General features: G+C 31.6%; 2 protein-coding genes across 9 annotated transcripts in view; both read left to right on the forward strand.

The window, feature by feature from the left end:
• Positions 1-27,061, forward strand: part of LOC127071818 (puratrophin-1-like) — a 340,266-nt gene that overhangs the window by 300,210 nt on the left and 12,995 nt on the right. The gene's annotated exons all lie outside the window — the stretch shown is intronic.
• LOC127071830 (uncharacterized protein DDB_G0284459-like) lies at positions 409-18,429 on the forward strand. 4 transcript variants are annotated; one of them, XR_007785241.1, is made up of 3 exons: positions 410-2,644; positions 14,601-15,286; positions 18,287-18,429. XR_007785241.1 is itself a non-coding variant. In XM_051011567.1 (2 exons), the coding sequence occupies exons 1-2, from the start codon at positions 1,391-1,393 to the stop codon at positions 16,232-16,234; spliced, it is 1,383 nt and encodes a 460-aa protein (XP_050867524.1). In that variant the 5' UTR covers positions 409-1,390; the 3' UTR covers positions 16,235-16,686. The 4 variants fall into 4 exon arrangements, 2 of the variants coding, with proteins under 2 accessions (XP_050867524.1, XP_050867525.1); XR_007785240.1 differs by lacking the exon at positions 18,287-18,429 and adding an exon at positions 16,106-16,169; XM_051011567.1 differs by lacking the exons at positions 14,601-15,286; positions 18,287-18,429 and adding an exon at positions 16,106-16,686 and having other exon boundaries at positions 409-2,644.

Raw genomic sequence — 27,061 nt, forward strand, 5'->3', positions numbered from 1 at the left:
TCCTAAGTTTTCTTTCTTTCTTTCTCTCTTTCTTTCTTTTTTTTTTTATTTTATATATATATATATTTATTCTTTTTTTGGTTTTACTTCTCCGTTCTATCGGACAAAGATTTGTTTGTTCGGTTTTTTTTTTCTTTCGCTTCAATAATTATTTCTTCTTTAATTTTCTTAAAACGTCATCGTCGTAACTCGATAAACGACGCGAACAAGCGAGCAGATATATAAACTTATATACATATACATATATATATATATATGTATAAGTATATATATGTGTATATTAGGATATCGATCGATTCGAGAACTGTGCAACTGCACGAGTTTTTTCGTTTTGTTTTGTTTTGTTTTGTTGTTTTTTCTTGTTTTGTTTTTTCGACGAGGAATTCGTTCTACTTTTTTTTTTTTTTTTTTCTAACAACACTATCGTAATTTGATAAATTGACTTACTCGTAAAACATACAGTTGTTATTGTTCTCTCGCTATTCGAGAGATTCGTTTCCCTTTTTTCATTTTTTTCCTCTTCTAAAAATTAAATTACAATTTTAGTAATTAATACAAGTGATATGTGACAGTATATACGATGGTTATCAATAACGTAAACGATTTGTGAAAAAAGAGAAAAGAAAAAAACGAAAGAAATAATCAAGGAGATTGGAGAAGAAGGAAAAGAAAAAAAGTGTTTGAACTATTTTTCGAGTACGCTATTTCTTTCGTTCCTTATTTTTTCCCATCGGTGATAAAAAAGTGTTTCCACCGACGAGAAGTGTAATATCGAAAGAAGATTATATCGTTCGTCTTCTCGAGATCGCTCGTTGAGCGCGGGAACTTTTCAAAACGTTGGGAACGATCCTTCAAGATTCTCTCGATGATATCTCCTTTATAATCTACAAGAAACTAAATTTTTAAATCGAGTTCGTCGTATTTTCCAAATCAAATCAATTCGTATTGGTTTCGATATTCATCATTTATCTCTCTATCTATCTCTCTCAATGGCGAACGATCGAAGTTCGTTCGAGGAATATGTTTGATTTGATAGTTTTCAAAGTCAAAGAAGAAGAAGAAGAAGAAGATAAAGAAAAAAAAGAGAGAAAGATAAAGAAAAATCGAGAAAGAGATAGAGAGATAACGAAGGAAAAGAAAAGAAAGAGATAAGGAAAGAGAAAAATATTTTTTTTCAAAATCAAGAAAGAAGAAGAAGAGGAAAAGAAATTTCGTTGATCGTAGAAAAGAAAAAAGGAATAGTAATAGTAATAGTAAAGAAGAAACAACATCTATAACAATAAGAACAAGGACGATATAACAATAACGTGCAACGTTACGGCAAGTTCGCGTAAATCGTCGAGACGAGCGATGACGCGAGAGTTTTAACGTAAGCGTTAGTTTATTTCGGATGTATATCACCGAGGATGATAGTGGGGAGGACGGCGGTTGCCGTCTGATCTCCGTCCGTCAGTGCGTCGACGTCGACGGAACACGCGAGAACTCGTGGCCGGAAAAGAGACGAGCACCGCCACCACCATCACCACCATCACCACCATTAACACTATCACCATCATCTCCTCCTCTGTCTATTCCTGCTTCTGTCTCACCTCTTGTTGCTCTATCTGATTCTGTTCCTTCCGAATCGTCGTTAACGTCCAACGATGCCCAAGAGAAAGAGAAAATAAAGGAAAGAGGATATTATTCGGAGGATAGGATTATCACTGGTACCTCTGGTTTATCGGACAATTCAAATGAATCGTCACGGTCGATGAAGAAATTCGATCTACGTTTGAATTCGTCGAGAATCAACAACAACGAGTCGAAGGATCAACAACGTACGATCAATATCAGCGAGGATTTATCATCGAGAAGAATAAAAGTTTCACGATCGTTGGATCTTCTCGACGAGGGTAATAGTAATAACAACAATAATAGTAACAATAGGAACGTGGGGTTTACGTGCGAAGGAAAACGTACGACCATACTGAATCTGTGTTATCGTGACACTTTGACACGAGCTACGAAGAACAACGTGACAAAATCGTCATCGTCGTCGTCAACAACGACGTCTTCCGTTCCAAAGATCGTTCCTAATATCGAGCAACGTCGTTTACTAAGGCGTACGCTTTCGGCACCAGGCTCCGAATCAACGAACGAGGATTCCTCCTCTGATAATATTTCTAATTCGAACTTGAAAATTATCGACGAGATCGTTCTCCAATCGGCAACGAGATATCGTACGAGAAACGAAACGTTTTCAACGACTAATACCACGAGAACCCGTGCCTCCTCGTTCGTTATAGAACGAAGGAAACATCGTAAGTGTTCTCGTCTCTATTCCTCCAGATCGACCGAGGATCTATCTACGAGGATTAGAAGGAGAAACGAATATACGGAGTTTAACACGACGACGGAGGCCGATGGAATGCGGAACTGTAGCAACGCCGTCGCTGGCGTCGACGAGGACGAAGGATGCGTCCTCGTTGGTGTACGTTCTTTGCTCGAGGATGGTACCGGCCCAACCGATACTCCTTTACGATCTACTAACACGTTGATAAACTCACGACAAGACGACAGATGTACCAGAAGGGATCGCGAACGTGCAAGGATACTACGACGGCGAAGGATCAATGGAAGATCGGCGTCGGTTCCTAGATTAAACGTGAGTCTAAATTTCGAAAATCGGATCGATTTATACAATATTATTTGACTACTCCTTTTTCATTTCTCTCTTCTTTGTTTTTTTCTTTCCCTGGATTCTTTCTAGACTAAAATACGTATGCTATATCTAACGGTAAAACGTTTATATGTATGAAGTGAACTACGTAGGAGAAAATATTTACGAAAATTGTTAAATCGACCGTAACGATCGTGTTTCTTCGTTGTCGATAAAGAACATGTATCGGTCTCTTTGTTCGTCCTAAAAGAGAGGAGAAAGAAAAGAAAAGGTCGAGCTAAAGCGTAATGTTGATTATCACATCGAACCGAACAGTCATTAAATCACTGATTCTCCTTCGTGATCGATCATAAAATTCGTTCGAAACAACACTGTGTTCCGTTCACCCGCGACAAAGAGAGAGAGAGAGATGGAGAAAATGAGAAAGAAACAGAGAGAGAGAGAGAGAGAGAGAGAGAGAGAGAGAGAGAAAGAGAGGGAAGAAAAAGAAATAAGAAAAGAGATTTCGTATGAAAAGTAGTAGTCGTTTGAGTTTCATTACATGGTAACCCCCTACCTCACATATTCACCTGAAATTCATTCTCGCGATAACGTATTATTTATCCCTCCCCTGTTCCCTCCCATTACACATCAGCCACCCGCTTGCCCACCCTTCCACTCTCGAACTCTCTTCAGTTGAACTCCGAGGGCGTGAGCCTCTGAAAGATGACTCGTTTGAAAGAAAGAGAGAGAGAGAGAAAGAGAGAGGGACTCTATCGGAGAGTATAAATTGCACGGAGGCATCAACCTGCTAAAATACCTTGCTTTATGTACCAGCCTATCGTCTTGGTTGTAAAACGGGGTAGCGGGGAAGAAAGAGAAGAAAATGAAGGAAGAGAAGGAGGAAGAGAAGGAGGGAAAGGGGAGGGGTAAGAGGGGGATGGTGGTGAAGGGTTCGTAAGCAGCGATTGTCTCGCTTTTAAGGTGCACCCACACACGCCTAGTCGCAGTAAAACGCCAACGTGATATTTAGATGCAGGCCAATCGGCTCGTTGCGAAAGCTTCTTCGAGTATTTGCGTTGGCGAGTACGAACGACCCGAGCAAGAATTTACCTGGTGCGAGACTAGCTTCCTTCGTGTCTCCTTGTATCGTGCATCTCTTTCTCTTTCTCTCTCTCTCTCTATCTATCTATCTTTCTATCTTTTTATCTTTCTATCTTTCTTCGTTCTTCTATTTCTTTCTTTCTTTTTTTTGGGGATGTTTTTTTCTTCTTGCTTTCTTTCTCTTTATCTCTCTCTTTATTTCTATCTTTCTTCGTTCTTCTATTTCTTTCTTCTTTTTTTCAATTCTTTTTTCTTCTTGCTTTCTCTCTTCTTCTTTTCCTTTTTCTTGATCTTTTTCTCTCTTTCATTCTTTCTTTCTTTTTATCTCTCTCTCTCTCTGTCTGTTTCTCTCTCTCTCTTTCTCTCTCTCTGTCTGTCTGTCTCTTACTGTTTACTTGTAATTCAATACGAGTTTGCATAGAATCGCGTTCGACGGCGCGAGCTTTCGCGAGTGCACTTAGGAGCTCCTAGTACAGCTAGCTCGTGCCCGCATAATATAACACGTTTGTCTATCTGTCTGTCTATCTGTCTGTCTGTCTGTCTGTCTGTCTGTCTGTCAATACGACGCCTACTTCTCGATCGATAGAAGAGTGGGCGAGTTTCGAACGACGATCTACGAGGTCACGAACATCGACTATCTTCTTCATTCACTTTAAGAATAATCATCTACTTTTTATTTACTTATTTCGCTTCAATATTTTTTCATTTATTTATTTTTTTTCTTTTCTTTTTTTATTTAGGTGAAGATTCTTTTATATTTCTCTCTTTGTTTCTCTTATTTTATTTCTCTTAATTAGATAAGGAAGTTTACAACTTTGAAGAGATCTTGTATTTTCTGCTTTTTTGTTTTTCTGTTTTTTTTCTTTTTCTTTTTTTTTCAAAGTGGGAAATGTTTTTCTCTCTCACAGGTAGTCGATTTTCTTATCTCATTTGCAACGTTTCTTATCCGAACTTTATATATCGTCATTCATTATTAATAAGTCATTCATTAACCTTCCACGTTAACGCGGTAATCTTAAATTTATTCATTATTTATCCGTACTTTTGAATCATTACATCGTACTTTTTCTTTTCTTTCCTTTTGTTTTTCGTAAAAAAAAAAAAAAAACTAGTTACTAGAGCAAATGTTAACCTTCAGATATGAATATGAGTATAAATTATACTTGCTACAATTATAGCATAGTTGGTAGTGTAAGTCGTATGTTACGTAGTCTGTGTAAATAATCAGATTAACAAAGAATTAAGATTAAGACGAAATTAAAACGAAAATAAAGAAAATCGAAAGGAAATATTTGCAATGAAAATTTTTCTAACGAATCTCTATGATTAATTTTCTTCATTCATCAATAATTCAGAAAGATAGAGAGACTAAGAGACAAAAAATAAAATATATCGTGTAAGTACATATTTATTTGTTAACGATGACGATAGTCTCGAATCCTATTTAAATATAGATATGTAATAATAATATCTATTTGAACGAGTTGTTATCGAAGGTCTCAAAGTTTCACCTTGAGTGCATATATTTAAGAGTGCCTTAAAGTAGTTTTTAAACGAAAATATCCTTCTATATTTGTAAAGAACTATAAACAAAGCAATTTGATAAGACGTTAAGGTTTATAAAACAATATACTAAAATAACTATTTTCCTATGCGTTGACACATACATTTGTTTCTATACACTTATTTCTTATCTTTCATTTCATTTTGTTTTCGTTCTAAAAATAAAAATAATTTATATACGTGTATATATATATATATATATATATATATATATATATATATACACACAAACGTATGGAAGAAATTATTTGCAATTTTCATGAGAAATTTTTCTTCGATTTCTAAAATTTGAAACTTTATAAGTAATTAGTTAATTGAAAAATTAAAAAGAAAGAAAAGAGGATACTTTACACGATATATTTATTTTATCGATGTAATAAAATAATTCTATTTAAATGAAGATCAACCTAAAAATTGTACGCACATATCATGTATGATTTTCTAAAAAACAAAAAAAAGAGTATAAGAAAAAAAAAATATTTTCAAAATAATTATAAATTTGATAACGTGATTCTCACTTTAAGCAACACCGTTCGTTCGAAAAGGAACACTCTTCATTTATCTATTTCTCATCGTCTTCCTTTCTCTGAGTAACCGACCGTAACATAAAAGCCCGATGCACATTCACAATGAATTCGATCTCGAAGGATTTGCATAGGCGCGTTGGAATTTATGAATGCATATAAACATTATCGACGTACCTATCTATCCTGCTTCTGCTAGCCTTAAACGTGTGCTACCGGTATCTTTGACATGTTAAAACGTAGGCGAAAATCAATATTTTCTTATTGATCATTCTCACGAATCAATTTTCACACACATTTACACACACACACACAAAGAGAGAGAGAGAGAGAGAGAGAGAGAGAGAGAGAGACAAACGTATATAAATGTACATACGTACATTAATACGAATATTTTTCCTTATTAGAATTTCTATGGATTCCTATTACGGAAAAATCTATGTATATAATTATTTATCTCACTCTTCGTTCATAAATATTTTAATATACGATCTCGGGATCTGAGAATAGTATAATTAATTATTTAAGAACGAGTTTTCATAATGTTTGCCAAATAATATATACATATATGTGTGTGTGTGTGTGTGTGTGTGTGTGTGTTTATATATTGTAGATATTCCGAAAATACTTCGTTTCGTTATACATATACTCTTTTAGCTACGGTCATGTTGAATTTCTCAACGTTTTCTTAGAAACGAGGAAGAACGTTTGCTCTTTATTTTTTATCTCCTTCTTTATTTTTTTATTTTTTTTTGGAGGGGTTGGGGAAGATGGGGTGGGATTTTTCTTACTGTTTTTTCGTTTTTTCTTTTTTATAACTCTCAAGGTTAATGCAAAGGAAAAAAAAGAACGGATGAGGCAGGACTACGATAATAATTCTTTGCGCGAAGAACTAGAAAGGAAAAGAAAAAGAATAAAAAAAAAAAAAAGAAAAAAGAAAAAAATGAAAAAGAAAAAAAGATAAAACGAAAAGTATACAAAAGAGAATCGTTTCGTTCCGTACATCGATATTCGATCCATCGCACGTGTAACAATATCGAATGAACGTTCTTTTACGATTTGCCCATTGCTTATTTTAAAACATACAAACTATACTCCGTTTCTTATCGGTAATAACACAGAGAAGTATGCCGTATGAATAGACATATAATGTGTGTCTTTATATATATATATATATATATATATATATATATATATATATATATATATATGTATGTATGTATATCTTGATGATTAATTAATCATTAATTCTCCTTTAAACTCAACAAAAAAGATATGTGTGTGTATATTGTATAGAGATGATATTTGGTTGTGCGATAACGAAGTGCGTCGTCGTAGTACCAGGATTAGTAGAGATTAGATCGTTCGTTATCGTCGACGTAAAAATGACTAAGCTTACTTAAGCATTGATTCAGAGTTTTTTTTTTTTCTTATTATTTTATTATAGATTGTATAATCTTATCATTTAGAAAATAAAATAGTGCATATGTGCAAAATTTACATAAATTTATAATATGAGAGAATATTGATACTAGTAAAATATTTTACTGTTATTATTAAGTAATAGTATTGTATATTATATATATATATATATATATATATATATATATAATTACGTTATTAATAACAGTATTATATTTATAATACTACTAAATAATATATGTATTAATATAAAATTTCTTCTAAATTAAAAAAGAAAATAATTAGTACTATATTAGAGTATTTCTATATTTATAATACTATTATAATAATATTATTAATTATAATATTATTAATATATAACAATAAAAATTATAACATTAATACTACTAAATAGTATTGCTATAATTGAAATAATTTTGTCATTTCAATACATATACATACACAATATCGTGTATTAAAAATAATATATAATTAAACGAGAAATTACGAATTTTCATAAACGTTGATTACGAATAAAATAAAAATAAAAGCGTCTTACTCTTACGTTTTACATCGTACGATGCACTAATTGCATTGACCTTTTTAGCTTTGAAAGACGGTCCTTGACTCAAGGTGCCAAAGTATAGCTTTGAAAAAGATCTCCGTGATCTCGAGAGCCGGAACTGTTAATCAAAGAAGAAGAATTCGAGACGTGTTTAGCCTGAGTAGATAACAACTTCTATGTACACGTACCAGAGATTTTAATTCGTCAAACAGATAAAACGAAAGTATCCTTCATTCGAAGATTTATCGTTGTTTATACCAAACGCGATACTCGCTTGATCGTACCACCGAGTTAAAGTTTTATGTAAATTAAATTGAAAAAAAAAAGAGAGAAAAAAGAAAAGAAAACAAACGAAAGGAACGATTCTCGATTCGTGTCTCGATTCATCGAATGTTAATGATCCAAGGAACGTTCGTGATTCGACAAAAATAATTCGTGGAATTTCTAGGATTGGTCTGTACTTTCGATTTGAACGAATCGTGATTTTCTATTTTTTTTCTCTTTTTCTTTTTCTTTTTTTTTCTTTATTACGTTCTTGTTTGCTTCTTTTGTCTTTTAAATAAAGAAGACAAAAAATTTCGGTCGCACGATCGAGGACAATTATTTTAGCGTTTTGCGTTATGACATCATGGCCGACGTGACGATACTAATTTCTTTCGAGAATTTTTCAGTTATCTCGTACGTGAGTATTTCTCATTCACTCGGCGTAGAACAATTCTTCTTTTTGTTTCATCATTTAATGTAATATAAATAAAATAAAATAAAATGAGAATGAAGTTAACTTTTTGAGAAATGAAAAACAGTAAAAATATTTATTATCGACAAAATGAAAGATAAAATGGAGTCGTTGAAAACGTGTTATTTAATAAAATAAAAATAACAACTTTATTAATTTTATATTTATACGAGATAACGAATTATCTTTCATCATATTTTCCTTTCTTCTTTCAAAAAAATAAAAGAAAATAAAAATATAATTATAATCGAATGAGAATAAAATAGAAAAATTGTAGTGGAAAGATTATATATAAAAGAATTAATATCGAATAGAATATCGTAACGATATACTTTCGTTATTTTTTAAATCACTTTTTAAATTGATCGAATATCTTTCTCTCTTTCTCTCTCTCTCTCTCTCTCTTTTTCTCTCTATTATTTCCTTTGAATATGACAATATGCATTTACGCTAATCTGACGCAATTAACTACGGGGATCGTACTTAGGCGAACATAGAAAAGGCTTCTCGGTTGCACTTGTATGATATCTGACCTGAATATGTTTTGCTACTTTATTGACTCCCCAAGGAGTAAAGTCGAACGATAGATACACTTTTTGTATGTCACACAACGCGTTATCAGCAACATATATTTTCTTTGCTTACGTATTTTTTTTTTCTAATAAATTCAAACACTTTTTGAATATTCTTTTTTATACAATAAATTCAAAGATATCGTTTATCGATTATTATTTGTTTTTCTATTGCAAATACAAAAATCAATTGTCGATTATAATTTTTTATTTATAATAAATTCAAAAATATCGATTATCGATATTTTTTTCTTCTTTTTTTTTTTTTTTATTGCAAAGAGAGAGATCTCTATATCGAACGATTTGAAAGCAAAGTCTAAGAGAAGAAAAACAATTCACATAGGAGTCTCCGGTTCCTTCACGTATAATGATTGTCGAGAGGAAAAGAAAGACGGGAAGGAAGTCGGACGTTAATGTGAAAAGTTTCGTAGAAGTCTGAAAAGACGTTACGTTTCACCTTATAAGGAAAATACTGCATACTTCAACACTAGCGGAGTTTGAAAGTTGACTTATCTCTATCGAAAACATGTTAAATGTACGCCAACGTATTGCAATGCAAATTTATTTCTGTACTAGATACATCACCGTGTGACATCATATGTCACCGCCTACATTACATTCGATTATGAACGAGCGAGTGAAAAAACAGAACGACATAGTTCTGTTTTATCTTTGCTTTCAATTTAAAAAAATAAAAAATTAAAAAGAATTTCTATATACCAACATAAATAATATTTACGATATATATACAATTCTTTTTTCTTTCAAATAAATTTTATCGTTCACGTAGAATAATTTTTGCGAAAAACGAAAGATGAAAAAGCAAAAAAGAAAACAATAAAGAAAAGATATCTTACGCATACTAACATCTATCATTAAAGATACACCATAGTCGTACGTTTCTGTGAACGCTAATCAATGACAAGAACACGAGAAATGCTGACGATTTCAAAACTAGAAAGTATCGAATAGTTTCTTTCTTATAACTCAGCTAACTAAATCTCAGGTTCTAATGTTACGATCGCGTTAAACTTCTTAGAATTCATCAACGCACGACGCCGGAGCGTGTCTACCAGGCGAAATAGTGCGAGCTCGACGAAGCATAACAAAACTCGGCTGGTACATACATACGTTCGTCCAGCACGAACCCGATAACAGGTTTATTTCCGGACCAATTTGCTCGGAAGACGAAGTAAAGCGCGAACGATCATGAATCTTTTAAATTGACACGAATTACGCGGATATCCGTATAATTTTTATCAATGTTAATACTTGTATCTCTTGTAATCGTTTTAATTTTAATCAGTGATTTATTACCCTCTTAAAAAACAAAAAAGAAAAAAAAGAAAAAATATCGTAATATCGATTAAATAAGAAATAATTAAGTTCTTTGAAATGTTCATTTATATGCTCTAATTATTATATATCGGAATTATTATATAATTAAAACGATTTGAATTAATATTATGGATATAATCAATAATTTCATTATATCGTGATATCGAAAGTAACGACAAATTGGAAAATAATTTTTGGAATAAAGAAAATAAAATGATGTGAAATTATTACTTTTAAATTAGATTATCGTCGTTTACAACAAATATTTCAGATTTTTACATTGAAAAGTATGATCTAATTAAATTTCACGACTTCTACGCAGATATGAAATATATCACTGATGAATTCTGACATTGATAAGATTTATCAAATTCTATTAGCGACTTTTGAAAAGTTTCGAATCATATTATTAAATAACGAAACACAATAATTTTTTACTATAACAAAAATTTCTTTCTCACGTTTACATCAAAATTTTTCTTCAATTAAAAGTTTTGTTTATCGAAACAAGATAATAACACATTATTACGTTTAACTTTTATTACGCTATTTATTATGCGCAAGAATTCTTTACAATTATAGAATTTATAATTCGTACTTAATCAAGCTCAATCCAACTATCCACATATATATATATATCAATTTATATAAATTTATATCATCATATCATTGAAAAAAAAAAAAATAGAATCAGCAAATAAAAAAAAATGCTATATATTTTTATAACGAATAGAATCTATTAGATATCTTCGTTATTTTTTTCTAATCGTTGTAATTAAACCGGTTTTGTCATCGTTCGTCCATTTCAAGATGTTGAAATTTATATCATCCTCATCATCATCATCATTATCATCATCATCATCATCGTCGTCGTTGTCGTCGTCGTCGTCGTCGTCGTCGTCGTCGTCGGTATTATATTTTTCAATGGTAATAAAATTTTCATCGCGTCGTCGTCAAAAAGATCGTTCATGCTCGAACGATCACGGCGATCGAATAAAATATTTCTAGTGCTGATTCTCTATTGCTTCCTGAATCGATATACAAGAAACGGTATTACGCTTTGTAGATACTACGGCAACTTGTCGGATTATATAACGCAAAGTATGATCTTCCTTGACTTTCCATCGAAAGGTACATATTCGACGTAATGAGCGGCAAACATCGTCTAATCTGCACGCACAAATGCGTCCTTTAAAATGCACGAGAGATGCACTTAATTACAACAGAACGCATTGAAATAATAAACTCGTAGTAATTCTCGTAATTCTCGGCTACAATAGAAAATGTACTAAATACATTTTTTCTTTTCTTTTTCCTTTTTTTGCTAGTTCGGTAAATAGATTTTCGCACGTTCTAGAGGTGGTTATTCATTGTTATTTCTTTCATCTTAAAGAACGTTCCGTTCTTGCTACAACATTTGAACATAGCTTTTTATCGTTAATGAGACAAAAAGAAGAAAAATCTTTTGACAAAAAGAGAAATAAATAGAAATTCATGAATGTTATGTACACTTATATATATATAATTTGTATTCGTTAAAAAACAAATCTAATCGTTTGAATATACGATAAATGTCAATCTATTATTTTATCCATAAAATAATAGATAATAATAATAAAACAATATATATATAATTTACATTTAAAAAATAAATCTAACCATTGTAACATTCAATAAATTTCAATCTATTATCTTATCCATAAAATAATACATAATAATAATAAACTAATATATAATAACAAAATAATATATAATCATAAAATAATATACAAATGAAAGATAACAATAATAAAATAACAGATCGAATAAAATTCATTCCATAAGAATCTAAAATCGTCGATAGGATTAAATCCCCTACTGTTCTTTATAAAATGCTAATGGTTGCCATAATGGTATACATGACGCAGGAGCCAAACTTGTAGTCCCTCTTTTCTTTCACAGTTGTATCTCACACTTTATGTTCTGACGCATCCAACGAAATTCCTTTCTAAGGTACACCATCACACAAGCGTGCCTTCGAAGAAAGTAAAAGCGGATTCGCTGCTTTGCACGAATGGCGAAAGACGTCCCGTGCGCGCGCGCTTCTTTTGCCGTTATATTTTTAGCGTCATGGCTGGTCAACATTCTCCTGATCTTCTTCTTCTTCTTCTTCTTCTTCTTCTTCTTGTTCTTGTTCTTGTTCTTGTTCTTCTCATCCCTTTTCTTTACTTTCCTTTCTTTTCCTTTCCTTTTTATCCTTTCTCTTTTTCTTTCCCTGTTTTCTCTCCCTTTTCCATGAACTCTTCTCAAGTGTTTCACCGCGACAGCTGCTACGAAATCGCTAAAGATCAACTAAGATCGTACTTTCGTTAAACGAATCACTATGCTATTTCAAGGTGACGTTTGTTATACTCTCTCGTCGAATCTCGTCGCTTTCTCTAGCGCCACATTGATTAACATCCAACTCGAAATGGCGCCAGACTTCGATGCAATCAACGAAATTCCGCCGGAAGGAGAAATGAAAATATTTACGTGTCTTCTCTTTCTCTTTCTATCACTTTATCACTCTATCACTCTATCACTCTCTCTCTTTCTCTCTCTCTCTTTCTTTCTCTGTCTCTCTCTTTTTTTCTCTCTTCCATCACTTCCTATCGCTTCTCTTTCTCTTTCTTTTTCTTTTTTAAATTTCACTATTTACGAAGCTTTACGAAGCTTTACGAGTATACAAAACACACGGAAGGATCAATTGTATATTAAACACTCTTTTTTTGTCTTCGTTCTTCTCTCGTATACGTGTGAAAATAAAAGATGAAGTTAGAATTATACTACGGGCTTATTTTTCAATTGGTATTGTAGAAAATTTGATACTCTTTTTATTTTTTATTTTTAATTATTCCTGTGAATATATATATATATATTTATATATATATATGCTTATATAAATAAAACTAAATAAAATTTGATACTTTTTTTATTTTTAACTTTTAATTATTTCTATGAATATATATGTATACATATACGTATATGCTTATATAAATAAAACTAAGAAGATATATTTACGTAATAACATTATAAAATTACATAATTTTTTATATTATTATTACACATAATTATACATAATTATGAGATAAGATATATTCTTCTACAACTTTTTCTTTTTGCTCTCTCTTTTTCTTTTTTTCATTTTATTGATCCATGTCGATTCAGTCTCAAAGATTCGTCAACTTCACTATCTCTGAAGTCGACTCGGCAAATGAGGTTAATCTCGTTGCAGTAATCAGGTAGGAATGCGGTACGAACGGCGGATTGCGGTTGAATCTAAGCGGTTTCTTGTTAATTCGTCTTAAGAATGATGACGATCCGTGAGTGTAAATCTATACGGTTATAACGGTTTGTCGGTAATAATCATATTTGATTATTACGAATCGAAATATAGTCGACATTTACTGTATTTCAATTAGAAACGTTTTAACATTGTTATAAATATGTTAGGTACGTGTGAACACATTTTTACACGACTCCTTACGTCGAACATAATCGGAGAAAAACTAAAAGAATAGGGAAAAAAAAAACAAGAAGAAAGAGAGAAAAAAAACAAACAAAGAAAAAACAGAAACGATAGATACGATTTGCATTTACAAAAATTCATTTAACGCGAACAAACTCGGTTCGTATTATTGCATAACGCATAATCGCATAGAATTCTGGTTATCCTTCGAAACAATCTGAACGGTGCAATCGAGTTGGCCTTTCGCTTTCATCCCCGTGAATATGGTAACCGAAGAATATGTTAGTCGGTCGATTTTGTCTCTAATTAACGATAGAGAGAAAGAGAGAGAAAGAGACATACCACACAGCAATCGTGTTACACGATTTTCAACATAACTTCCATTAAAATAATAAATTGTCAATCACAGATTTCACGCCATCTCTTAAGAAAAATTAAATAGAAGATTTTATGATGTACACCATAAAATCTTTTTTTTTTACATATATATCATATTTAATACTCGTAAATTGAATCTCATCGATATAGTATAAAGCAAGTAAGTAATTCTTAATATAAAAATATGAATAATGTAATTGAAAGAATAAGAAAGATAAAGATAGAGAGAGAGAGAGAGAGAGAGAGTAAAAGAAATAAAATTAATATTTAATGAAAAACATGTTTCTCTTTTAGCGATTTATGGGTTACGTAAACGCTTATATTATCTCTCGATTATCAACAATTCGTCCGTGATAATGAATGCACGTTCAGCTCGACCATATTATGTGCACGTCTGAGTGCACGAGGGGAACGTTAATATGTGGAACAATGCTTGTGTAGATTTGTATCATCGAAAGGTGTAAAGAGAACAAACCGCAGTGTTCTTTTTCTTCTTCCTCTTTTCTTATTTTTATTGTTTATTTATCAATTTTTTCCAATCGGAAAAAAAGGTCACGGTCGCTCAAGATTTACAAAATAATCAATCATTGAACAATTCGATCTGTCTAAGCGTAAAAGTATACGTAATAAGAGCGTATTTAAAAAGAGGAAGTAAAGAAGAAAAAGACGAAGGAGAAGACGAGGAGAAGTTACTGGAAAGGTACAAAAATAAAAAAAAAAAGAATGAAAGAAAGAAAATAGAGAAAAGATGAAGAGGAAGAAAGAAAGAAAGAAAGAAAGAAAGAAAGAATAAGAATATTCAGAAACGACTATCTACGTGACGAAGTTCAAGATGGAAGCTTTTCGACGTTGAAAGATTATTTCATTCCCAATGTTTTTGAAAATAACAACGCGTACTCTCCTGTCAGTGATATTCTCGAAAAGGACAAAGAAACGATATCGGTATTCCGAAGACGAAGTCGAAGGCCTCCGGTGATCACGTGAGTTGGTTTTCGAATATACCGTTAAAATCGCTTGAGAAGATGGTAGAAGCCGAGTAAAGTCGAGATGCTGCCAGTTACTTTGGTGATTAACGAGAGAATGCAGTTGGTTTTCCGTTGGATACCATAACTCTAAGGGTTCCTTGCTTCCTTTTACTATATTTCTTCCTTCCTTATTTCCTTTTTAATTTATTAACGAATTACATTCGTTATATTGGTTGCTCGTCAACTTTATGACCGACGCATCCGCCAGCTCAGAAGTTTTGATATTTCCAATTTTTTGTTCATTTCAATTTGATATATAGATATATAAAGTTTACGATGTTAACATATGATAGATCGAAATAAAAGATAGAAGATATCAAATGTTACGATTTGTTACATTCAACTAACAATAGATCGAGTCTAGCAAAGCACTTCCTATTTCCTTGATGATTATGATCGAAATCATTTATTCACTTAGCATTTGCTTTAGACGAGCATATTCATACTTACTACGCTAACGATAATCACAATTAACAGGTAACGTTATATACAGATATACCTATATGTACGAGTACATATGTGAATATTAATATGTGAGAACGATAACGGACCGAATATTATTTTGTTTTTTTAACATATGTAGGAAATTCCATCCCATAGGTGTGGTCACGTCTTGTAACTATTCTCGATTTTATATCGGACATCCTTCAGAGACATGATTCGCACGTAATATTATACATTCCATATGATTACCTTTGATTCTAGAATGCACCTATATTTCTTTTTTTTTTTCCTCTCCTGATTTTTTCTTTCCTTTTTTTTTTTTTCTAACAGAACGAGAAGAAAAAACGAAGGAAAAAAGAAAGAAAGAAGTGTTACATTGAACCGACTGACAATGAGTTCGACTTTCGATCGGGTTTGTATCGATCGCTTTTATCTTTAATAATCCTTTCTCGATCATGATCTCGATCGGTCGGAACGATTGCTTACGTAAATCATAAACATCCGTCTCGCCTTTGTATTGTGAGAATCATCGTTCTGTAAGTCGAAGCATGGAAGCGAATAATTGTCCGATATTAACCACCAACCCTGACGCATCGAACCATTCGAACGACTATTTGAATGACAATGCATCGACAACCGGGACGTTCATTTAATTCGCTTGCCGTGCATATTTCGATATGTCGGGTTACGTCGATACTTCGAGAAATCGAATTAGTAGAGACTTTCGGACGTTTATGGGTATGTTTTCGACGTTCATTCGATTTATCGTCGAATATGGAGTATGGGACATTTAAAAATAATTAACTTTCTCTATATATATATCATTTTCAAAAATAGACTTTTTTATTAAAAAATAAGTGCTATAACCCGATGAACAATTTATCGATGAATATACATATAGGTTGAGCCATTTAAATGTTTAAAAAGAATACTAAATATATAAATATATATATATATATATATATATATATATATATAAAATGTTAACTATTTTAATTGCACATACATATACATGTATATAATGTAAATTTCCTAAATTGCATATATATATATATATATATATATATATATATATATACGTATCATTTTTAAAATTATAATTTTTCACTAAAAAATAGATATAATTGATGATTATCGAATATACAAAGTATTTCGTAGAGGTGTTGTATATATTACACATATTATGTTAAAAACTATATAAAAAATCATACATACAATATATTAAAAATTATAATGCTTTCCCTTAAAATTATAATGAAATAAAAACATCTAGCTGTTCCTATTGAAACGGTTATACTATTTTCTACTAATATTACGATTTCTCTTACATTCCTCTATCACGAGTTATATACATACATACATACATACATACATACATACATACATATATATATACTATTTGTGATTCTGTCATTTAAACGTTATGTCATACCTATCTTAGTATTGTATATAACTAGAATTTTTCTTTCCTATTTATCTATCCTTTTTTCCTCTTCTTTCCTTTTTCATATTTACATTTACAATTCACAAACACGTCGTAACACTTTTACCAATCCCCTATTCGCGTAGCTCACGTAAGAGACGATCGTCTCCTTAGGAACATTTTATATTTTCCCTAGTAATGACACGGTGGGGTAAAGGGGTACATTTTCGCAAGTGGCACGTAATGACAGTTCTGGTGTAAGCGTAACGCGATCAGAATGAAATAACCGAGTCTTATACACTGATATTATTAGGGCCGTCATATTGCAATACACTATGCCGGTGTATTAATATTCCTGTAATAACGCAACACACGATGTACACAACGTGAACCGCCTGAAGGATATACCGTGTCAGGGTATATCACATACAAACGTATCTCTATGATAATATATTCTTGATCGTATAGAGAGAAAAAGAGAGAAAGAAAGAAAGAGAGAGAGAGAGAGAGAGAGAGAGAAAGAGAGGGGGATTCCTAAGCCTTTAGGAGAAAGTTCAAATGCCGGTATACGGACTCTTTTCCATTCTAAGGAATAATAATATCCTATCCTATCCTGTGTCGTCCTTTAATTTAACTTCGATTACTTCATTTCACGTAACAACTATCAAGAAAGTTCTCTCGAACGAAACGAAACGGATAGAAGATTTTATGTTAGATATACTTTTCTATCCCTTTTACGCGAGTAGAGGGTATGAGAAGTGGAAGATGGGTTCGAGGAGGGGAAGGTAATCTTTGAAATAATTTGAGAACGTTGGGGGGTCTTCTCTTTACGTCGAGATTCTTTCTTTCTCCCTCTTTCTCTCTCTCTCTCTCTCTCTCTCTCTCTCTCTCTCTCTCTCTCTCTTTCGTTCTTTCTCGGTATGAGTGAAAGAGAAGTAAACAGGATGCCATCTTTAAAATCCTTTTAAGCAAGGTAAATAAACTCTGGAGTCTCGACTAAGAATAAGGTAGTAGAGTGCAGTAGAGTTTTCTCTTTCTCTTTCTTTCTTTCTTTCTTTCTTTCTTTCTTTCTTTCTTTCTTTCTATAGTCACGTGGGATCGAAACTGGAGCGCAGTAGTGCACGATGGAACGCCTATGGCGGTCTTTCTAGAGGCACATGTATCTCCGAGCGGTTAAACTCGAAGAAGAGAGAAAGGCGAACGACTTATCGACAGACTTAGTATATATATATATATATATATATATATATATATATATATATATATATACCTTTGTATGTATGAATGTGAATACTAGCTGCAGTAAGTAACGATTAGACACGGTTGCATTTAGAAAAATGTGTTGGAAAAGTGTATCCATTATCGAAAAGAACTATGACGACGACATCGACGACAATGACATCGACAACGACGACAACGACGACGACGACGACGACGACGACGACGACGACGAGGTTTGCTTGGCAAGACGAAGTCACGGGTAATACCGTATCGAAAGACCGAGCTAAAGTGTAACTAGCATTATTGGCGTTGCCTTGCATTCCAAGTTGTTGCGTAATTGTCTGACGGAACGTAGTAGTAGCTGGCTTCGTTCCTTCGGTTACTTCTTTAGATGGAAAGGTACACTCTAACGTGCTTCTCCTTTCGCGAGAACCTCTCGATTTCTATTCGTCCATTTTTTTTTTATTTCTTTTCTTTTTTCTCTTTTTCTTATTTCTTTTTTATTAGTATCGTTTCTTTTTTATTTCTTCGAATTTCATCGAATTAAGTTGGTTTTCCTTGTATGAGTCCGAAACTGTCTTCTCGGTTTTTTATCTTTTTATTATTTTTTTTATCGTTGTTATTCTTTTTTTTTATCTTTGTTCGTCATAGTGTTAAGTGTTGATCGGCGTAAGGGTACTTGGAAAATTTTTCCTATGGTTACAAAATTATAACGACACATTGTAGATTTAATGGTCGTCTGAAATAAATCTTGTCTTAATCCGTCGGTCGACATTTTAAAACGATTTGACTTTACGATTTTTTGTAGACTTACACAGTTTTTTTAGACGTCTTGTAGAGCAGGTATGAAAAAGAAATGGTCGTCTTTATCTCGGTTACGGAAAAGATTTTTGTTTCTATGGTTCCAGACTTATGAGACACTCTGTAGGTCGGATACGAAATAAATCTCGTCTTTACCTGCGTCTATCGATACTTTGAAAAGATTTTTCTTTACGGTTCTAGATTTAAACGACCTTGTAGATACAGTATGAAACGAAATGGTCACTTTATCTGTGACACGATACTGGAAAAAATTGTTCTATCTTTGGTTTTAAACTCATGAGACATCCCATAGATCGACTACGATATAAATGTCATTTTTATCAACCTGTCTACAATTTTTCAAACAATTTCTTTCTTTCTTTATTGTTTCTATTTAATCGGAGATCTATTATAAATCGAATATGAAATGAATTTCGTTTTTATTTTTAATGATCATTCGATATTTTTCGTTGATATTAAACTTATCGAACACTCTTTAGATCGGATATGAAAGGGACAAGGATCGAAACACATACATACATACATACATACATACATACTTAAGTATACTTTCGATTTCACGTTCGATTCGATCTAAATATTTTCTTAACTGTGAAATGTCTCATTTGTAATTATAGTTGTCCATTATTTTAATATTCAATTTATTGTTCAATCGTACGAATACGATGCCGATTTATATAAACTTTTTTCTTTTTCTCTTTTTTAATCATAAGAACTGGATTGTTTCGTTGAAATTAGGACGCAAGAAAGTAGGAAACTCTGTTAGGAGGTGATCTATCGCGTATCTCATAATTAAACATCGGCTATTAAATGTATAAACGAGGTAACATCGGCACGCACGCACGATATCGTGATGGTGCCGTTAAAATTTTATTATAGATCATTATAACGTGGAAAGTCGTATCTTGTTCTTAACGTTCCAATTATTAATCCTATCCGTTGAAAATCTAAAATGATTATGAACATATGGGACGAGATAATGATATTAAAGTTATTTATTCACAAAAATTCTTCAATAAAAGTATACTTCCCTTTTATCTTCTCTTCTTTCTGACGAGATTATTTAAATATTTTCAATAGCTATACTTACGATTTTTTTATATTGGGAATAGTTTTTGTGACTATGAATTATTCTTGTTAAATTATTTATGCATGTTAAATATAAATGCATCTTTTGGTGAAATTATAATACATCGATGCATGATATTTACATGCGTTTGATATTTTAATTTTTCGTTAAATTAAAAAAAGAAAAGAAAAAAGAAAAATGCAAAAGAGATCTATAATAACATGTTTTAATATTTAACAGTTGGTATGATATTACTTTCTCGAAACAAATATATTTTTTTGACGGAATTATAAAACATCAATGCATGATAATTACATACGTTCAATATTACAAAATTTTTCATTAAATCGCATTTAAAGAAGACAAATTTTATTATAATGACTCATTTCTTCTTCGATAATTAATATCCAGTATAATATTATTTTCTTCAAGACGAATTAAAAAAGAAAATCATGCATTTTAATGATTATTCTTATTTCAAATACCTTCTTACGATTCTACATTCGCTAGTTCAAATTTCTTCGAGTGTTACGATCGCAAAACTCGTAAATGATTTACAGACCAGCTTGTTAACTAATTGTAAGCTTCGTAAATAAAACCATAGAAAGAAAAGAAAACAAGAAACGTACGTCGAGATGTTACCTATAAAAAATCAAGGGTTCATGCACCCTTCTTCTCCTCCTTCCCCTTCTACTTCTCGGAAATTCATTTCTTTCTTCTTTCATATACTCTTGTAGTTAAGTGCGTAGCGAGACGACGATATAAATTATATGGGTGCAAATGGATGTGAATTACAGCTAGCCCTTCTTTCACGGTTTAATCGTTACCTAGTACACCACGTAGTTAGGTGTACAGTACATGCATAAGTTTGATTTTCCAATGGTAGTACTCAAACGTGATGGTGCTCGTCATAAAAGCAACCGAGGGAGCACATGGGCAGCTTGGCATCGCTTATGTTCCTTCCAATGAAAGACCACACCGTGAAAATCAATCTGAACCGTTACTATACTCGAGTTTCGTTGACGTAAACGATCAGTGATTTGTCGCGTTGCACCTGGTTAACTTCATCGAGTCATACTTTTGGATCGGATTTCGTAAATACTTAGAAAAATTCTTTAGCGAGATAATTGCGCTCTATAGAAAAATATAAAACAAATGAAACAAAAATATCGTGATAATGACAATAATGATAACAATCGAAATAAAAATAATAATAACAAAGAAATAAATAGAAGTATACTAAAACTCGTTGTTAAAGCGTATTTGCACTCCAATGAATTTTTTATTTTTTTTTTGCGGAAGGTACGTTCCAACCGGAAACTATAAATTTTCGCATTAAAGAAACGTAACGTTGGGCGCCTCGTAAGTTTTTTGACTTACGAACAACACTGTGCTCTCTCTCTCTCTCTCTTTCTCTCTTTTACTTTCTCTCTCTTTTTCTCTGAACATTAAACACACTTAGCTCGGTAGAGCGACAGATGCGAGAGACCTTTTATGTCACATCGCGCCGCCAAAATGGGCATTGTGGTATTCTACGTTTCGTTATGAATAGTAGACATTTCCGAGGGTTGCAATGAAAGAGGCAGTATGGACCACAGAGACCGTTGCTGATTATTGTTCGCGGTTTTACGTACAGAAATTCTACCGAGAGAAATAAAACGAGAATATTCGTTCGTTTTTTTTTCTCTCTGTCCTTGTTTTCCCTGTTTTTTCTTTTCTCCTTTTTATTTACTTATTTATTTATTTATTTTTTGAGATAAAAATTATGTTGGGCTTTCTTTGATAATATATCGTTTCATATACATATACACTGTACATATGTGTACATAACGGATGAATCATCTAACAATGATCAATTGTTTGTTATAAAGAAAGAAAAAGGAATTTTTAAGAAAAAATATATTCGATTAGATAGCATTGATATAACGAGGGTTAAAATTGTATGATCAAAGATTATAGTTCCAAGAATATGGTGGTCTTTGATCTTTATCTTTTTTTTAATGGAATCTAATCTTTTTGCATAAAAGTTGTAATGCAAATTGAAATGTCAAACATAAAATTTCGTCTATCGTGATTATTATGATTAAAACTATCGACGATTATAATTTATATGTAAGTACAAGTTTATTTATGATACTTCTTGTTAAATGTATTCAATCATATATAAAAAAAAAATAAATTTCATTCAATATAAAAGAGAATATTATAAACTTTAATATGTTGTAAACATTTTAAAATATGTTCTTCTTTTCGATTGATTTTATTTTCCGAGATACATTATATAAATTTGATATAATTCTTATTAATCACTTGTAACGTTATTATAATATAAAAATAATAATGAAATATAAATAAAATAAGAGATTCAGCTGATTTATATGCATGTATATGTATTTATATGAAGGAGAAAAAATGTATAAGTTATAGCAAATCATCATAGATAATAAGAACGTTTCTAAGATGGTACTCTTCTCTTTCAGAGAAAGTCTCAATTCGTTAGAACTGAAAGAAATTTAATATTATAATATTATCATCGTTGTAAATTGTATTATGTCGTAAAAAACAAATTACATGCATACACACGAAACAGTTTAAATCAAAATTAATATGAAAGTTTAGATTTTAATTATACAAATAAAAATTATATAATTAAAATTAAAATAAATATGAAATCGAAAATTTACAAAATACATTATATATATATTTGAAAAATTATTTTATTCAATGATTTATTCGATAAATAAGATACTTGTTTTCATTCAACAAGTCACGTGATTAATAAAAAACTAACGGGAATGTGGTATTTAAAAAGATATTTGTAACTGGTCGTAAAAAGTGACATTTTAGTAATTTCTAACAAAATATACTCGCATGATATATACATAATAACAGTGGGGGATTTACGCAGAGGCAATGAAGACGATCGTTTCGGGTCCCGTAAAACACGGGCCCTCACACGATGGTGGTATAAATTTATATCATAGTGTAAATTTTATATTACAGAATAATTTAACATCTGGTGAACATTTTTATTTATATATTTCTGAATATATAATCAATTTTGGGAAATATATTGAATACATCATTATTCGCACGAACAATTGAATTGAAAAAATATATCAATATTGTGCATAATTCATTTATATATATATATATATATAATTTTCTTTTTTTTCTTGTTTTGATATTTTGTATTTTCATCCTATATTTTTATACATTATATTATCGTTATTTTTTATAATATCATTATTATTCTTATTATTATTTTCGAAAAATTTTTAACGCTTTGGACTTGCATAATATATACGTTGTATAATGTATATGATATATTTATTAAAAAAAGAAAAAGAAGAGAGAAAAGTTAAGAACGAATCATCATAGACAATAAAAAACGTTCTACGAGATAGTAAACTTATTTTTTATTCTTTTTTTTTTCTAACACAAGTTATCGTTCTCATTAGTCAAACGATTTTATAAAACAACTTTCTAAAGTATCCAATAGGCCATTCGATCTCTCGAATCACTTGATCGTATATGTTCGAGGAATCGATTAAACACGCGATCGTGTGTAATCGATGCCCGTGTAAGTTTAATGTTTTCTCTCCGAACGCATCGCATCCTTCTATACTCTTTCTTTCATCTCTTTTTAAATATATACCGAAAGAAAAAAGAGAGAGAGAGAGAGAAATAGAGAGAGAAATAGATATATAGATAGAAAGAGAGAAGGAGAAAGAAATAAATAAATACTTTTACATATATAATATAAATATATAAATATATATATCTATACGTATATGTATATATATAAAGAGAGAGAGAGAGAGAGAGAGAGAGAGAGAGAAAGAGAGGGAGAGAGAGAGAGAGGAAAATAGATATATAGATAGGTAGAAAATATATATATAATATATAATATATAATGTATATTATATTACATATATATATATATATATATATATATATATATATATATATATAAAGAGAGAGAAAGAGAGGAAGATAGATATATAGATAAATGAAAAGAGAAGGAAAGAAAAATAGATATATAGGTAGAAAGAAAGAAAGAGAGAGAAGAATATATAAGCAATAAAGCTACACGTACGACGTACGAAACGACACTTGCATTGCGTGCTAAGGAACATAAATAATATCGGATGTGTTACAGAGAGTCTCTTTCTAGCTAACAGGCTCTAGTACGAACCGAACTCGGATATGACCATGCCGTCCCATACTGTAAAAGAGAGGAAGCATGAAAAAGAGAAGAGTAGAGGAAAGAGAGAGAGAGAAAGAGAGAGAAAGAGAGGGAGCGAATGAGAAGGGTGAACTCTCCTCATCTTCCTATCTTCCTCCTTCGCATCCGCTTTCGCACTTGCGAACCGTTCATAAATCACGATTTATATACGTTTCAACATATGATCCCGGTCTCGTAAAAACAATTTTTCCTTCTTAAGCGTTAAGTCTCAAGGTCAGAGAGAGAGAGAGAGAGAGAGAGAGAGAGAGAGAAATGAAAATAAAAAAAGAAATAAAAGAATTGAAACAAGGAACGAAAGACAAGGATAAAAAGAAAAGAAAAGAGAAAAAGAGAAGCAGCAAATTATAATAGGCTTGCTTTCTTGCATATTCATTATCTCTCGTTTTTATCTTTCATCGTAACACCCTTAAGCGTCGTTAGGATTATTAAATGTATTTTTAAATGTATCGTTAGGGTCGTTAAAATTAACGTTTTGAAGTATATTGAGATCTTTTTATGTTCTCGCCTGACTAAAAAGTGTTTAAGTCAATCAACGGATATTGGATAATAACAGATAATTAATTTATATATATATATATATTTTTTTTTTGTAATTAAGTTATATATTCTTTTTCTAATCGAACGATTTACGACATAATGAATTCGGATTAATTGCAAGTTAGTATGGTTATATAGAATTAACAAAAGAGAAAGGATATGTTTATATGCGATAATGATAATGGGAGAATATTCGGTAATGGGTGAAAGTTTATTAGCTCGATTATATTTTTCTAATATCATAACGATTTACTATTCTATAATGAATTAGGATTAAATTCATTTTAAATGTCCCCCGTTAAAATGTAAATTATTCGGTTTTTCGTGTGAGAGAATTTTAATTATATCTTATTAACAAACTATAATGAATTGAGATTAAATGTGCATTTTAAACATGTCGTTAGAATTAACGAAGGAGAGACAAAGAGAGAGAGAGAGAGAGAGAGAGAGAGAGAGAGAGAGAGAGAGGGAGAGGGAGAGAGATTTATCTCACCTGAAAATGGATAATATTTAATCGTACGAGAGAATTTATTGGTCAATTTAATTATACTTTTCTAACAAATCGATTCATTATAATAAATTAGGATTAACAGCATCTTAAGTATGTCGTTAAAATTAACGAATGAGAGATAGAGTGAGAAAGAGAAAGAGAAAGCATGGTTTATACTTACGCAAAAATGAATAATATTTGGTCGTACAAGATTTGCATTATAATGAATTAAAATTAAGTGCATTTTAAATACGTTGTTAAAAAGACTGTCCGAGCGAACGAGAGCAAGTGAAAGAGAGAAAGAGAGAGAGAGAGAGAGAGAGAGAGAGAGAGAGAGAGAGAGAGAGGAAAAGAGATAAAGAGGTTCGTTTGATGTGAAAAATGTACTATATTCGGCCATGCAAGGAAACGTAATTATAAAACTTAATTATATTTTTCTCTCATAATGAATATTCAATGTCAAAGTATTTTATCGTAACAAAGGGATCTCATTCGCGATCTTAGTTCGTAGTAAATCACGACTGATTAATATCGTAAAAAGTTTCATTATCCATCGCTCGAACGGATTTCACATTTTTAACATGTTAATTTAAGAATCTCTTTACATCCATGATATTTTTCATAAAGAAGTACTTCTCTCTTTCTCTCTCTCTCTCTCTTTTTCTCCTCTTGTCAGAATTTCTTCGAGCTTCGACCTTAAAAGGTCTTCTAACCCAACGACTGTATGACTATACGGTTAAGTTTCGCAACGATTAAAGTGAATCTTCGTCAGCGACGAGCTCCGAGCTAGATATACAAGAGTGGGAAAGAAAGAGTGGGAGAGCAAAAGAGAAAGAAAGAGAAAGAAAGAGTCAGATAGAGAGAAAGAGAACAAGAGAAAGAAAAAGACAGAGAAAGAGTTACATCGCCGTCGGGTAGAGAACGATAAACGATGGAAAGGATTTATTCGACCTTTGCGGTCTTGGAATGCAATCTTTCGAGACACTTAACCGTACGTGCTTTCGAGGACTACAGATTTCACGAGCTACCAGTACCTGTTTTCCTCGCGAACAATTTTTTACAATCCCTCTTGTCCGTGCCATGTCGCTGCCTTGTAAGAGGTTCACCAACATCAGCAGCAATATCAAAAGCAATGGCAACGGCAACAACAACTACTACCGTGCATGAGGGAAAGTGAAAGTGAATGGAGAGGCGAGAGGAAAAGCAAAGAAATTACATTGACTTTCATTCGGATCTTTCTCAAATTCTAGTATTTATCGATATTCTGATATTTATTATAACGTCGTTAAAACGTTATCGATATGTTTCTTCGAAACTCTATGTAGATATATGGGAAGTATAGAATGGGTATATGATTTTTATTGATTTCGTTTATTAAACGAATGGGTTTCAAGTTTTTAAGCGTATTTTCTTGATTTTTATTATCTTTTTTTTTAATATTTATATATATTAAATTTTATATATATTATGTTTTA

The sequence above is a fragment of the Vespula vulgaris genome, chromosome 23, assembly GCF_905475345.1.
Source record: "Vespula vulgaris chromosome 23, iyVesVulg1.1, whole genome shotgun sequence".
Taxonomy (NCBI): domain Eukaryota; kingdom Metazoa; phylum Arthropoda; class Insecta; order Hymenoptera; family Vespidae; genus Vespula; species Vespula vulgaris.

Bases quoted from the DNA above. Each gene is read 5' to 3' on its own strand.
- LOC127071830 (XM_051011567.1), top strand. From the start codon at position 1,391: ATGTATATCACCGAGGATGATAGTGGGGAGGACGGCGGTTGCCGTCTG. The intron at 2,645-16,105 runs GTGAGTCTAAAT...TTTTTCTAACAG, and splicing joins CGTCGGTTCCTAGATTAAAC to AACGAGAAGAAAAAACGAAG.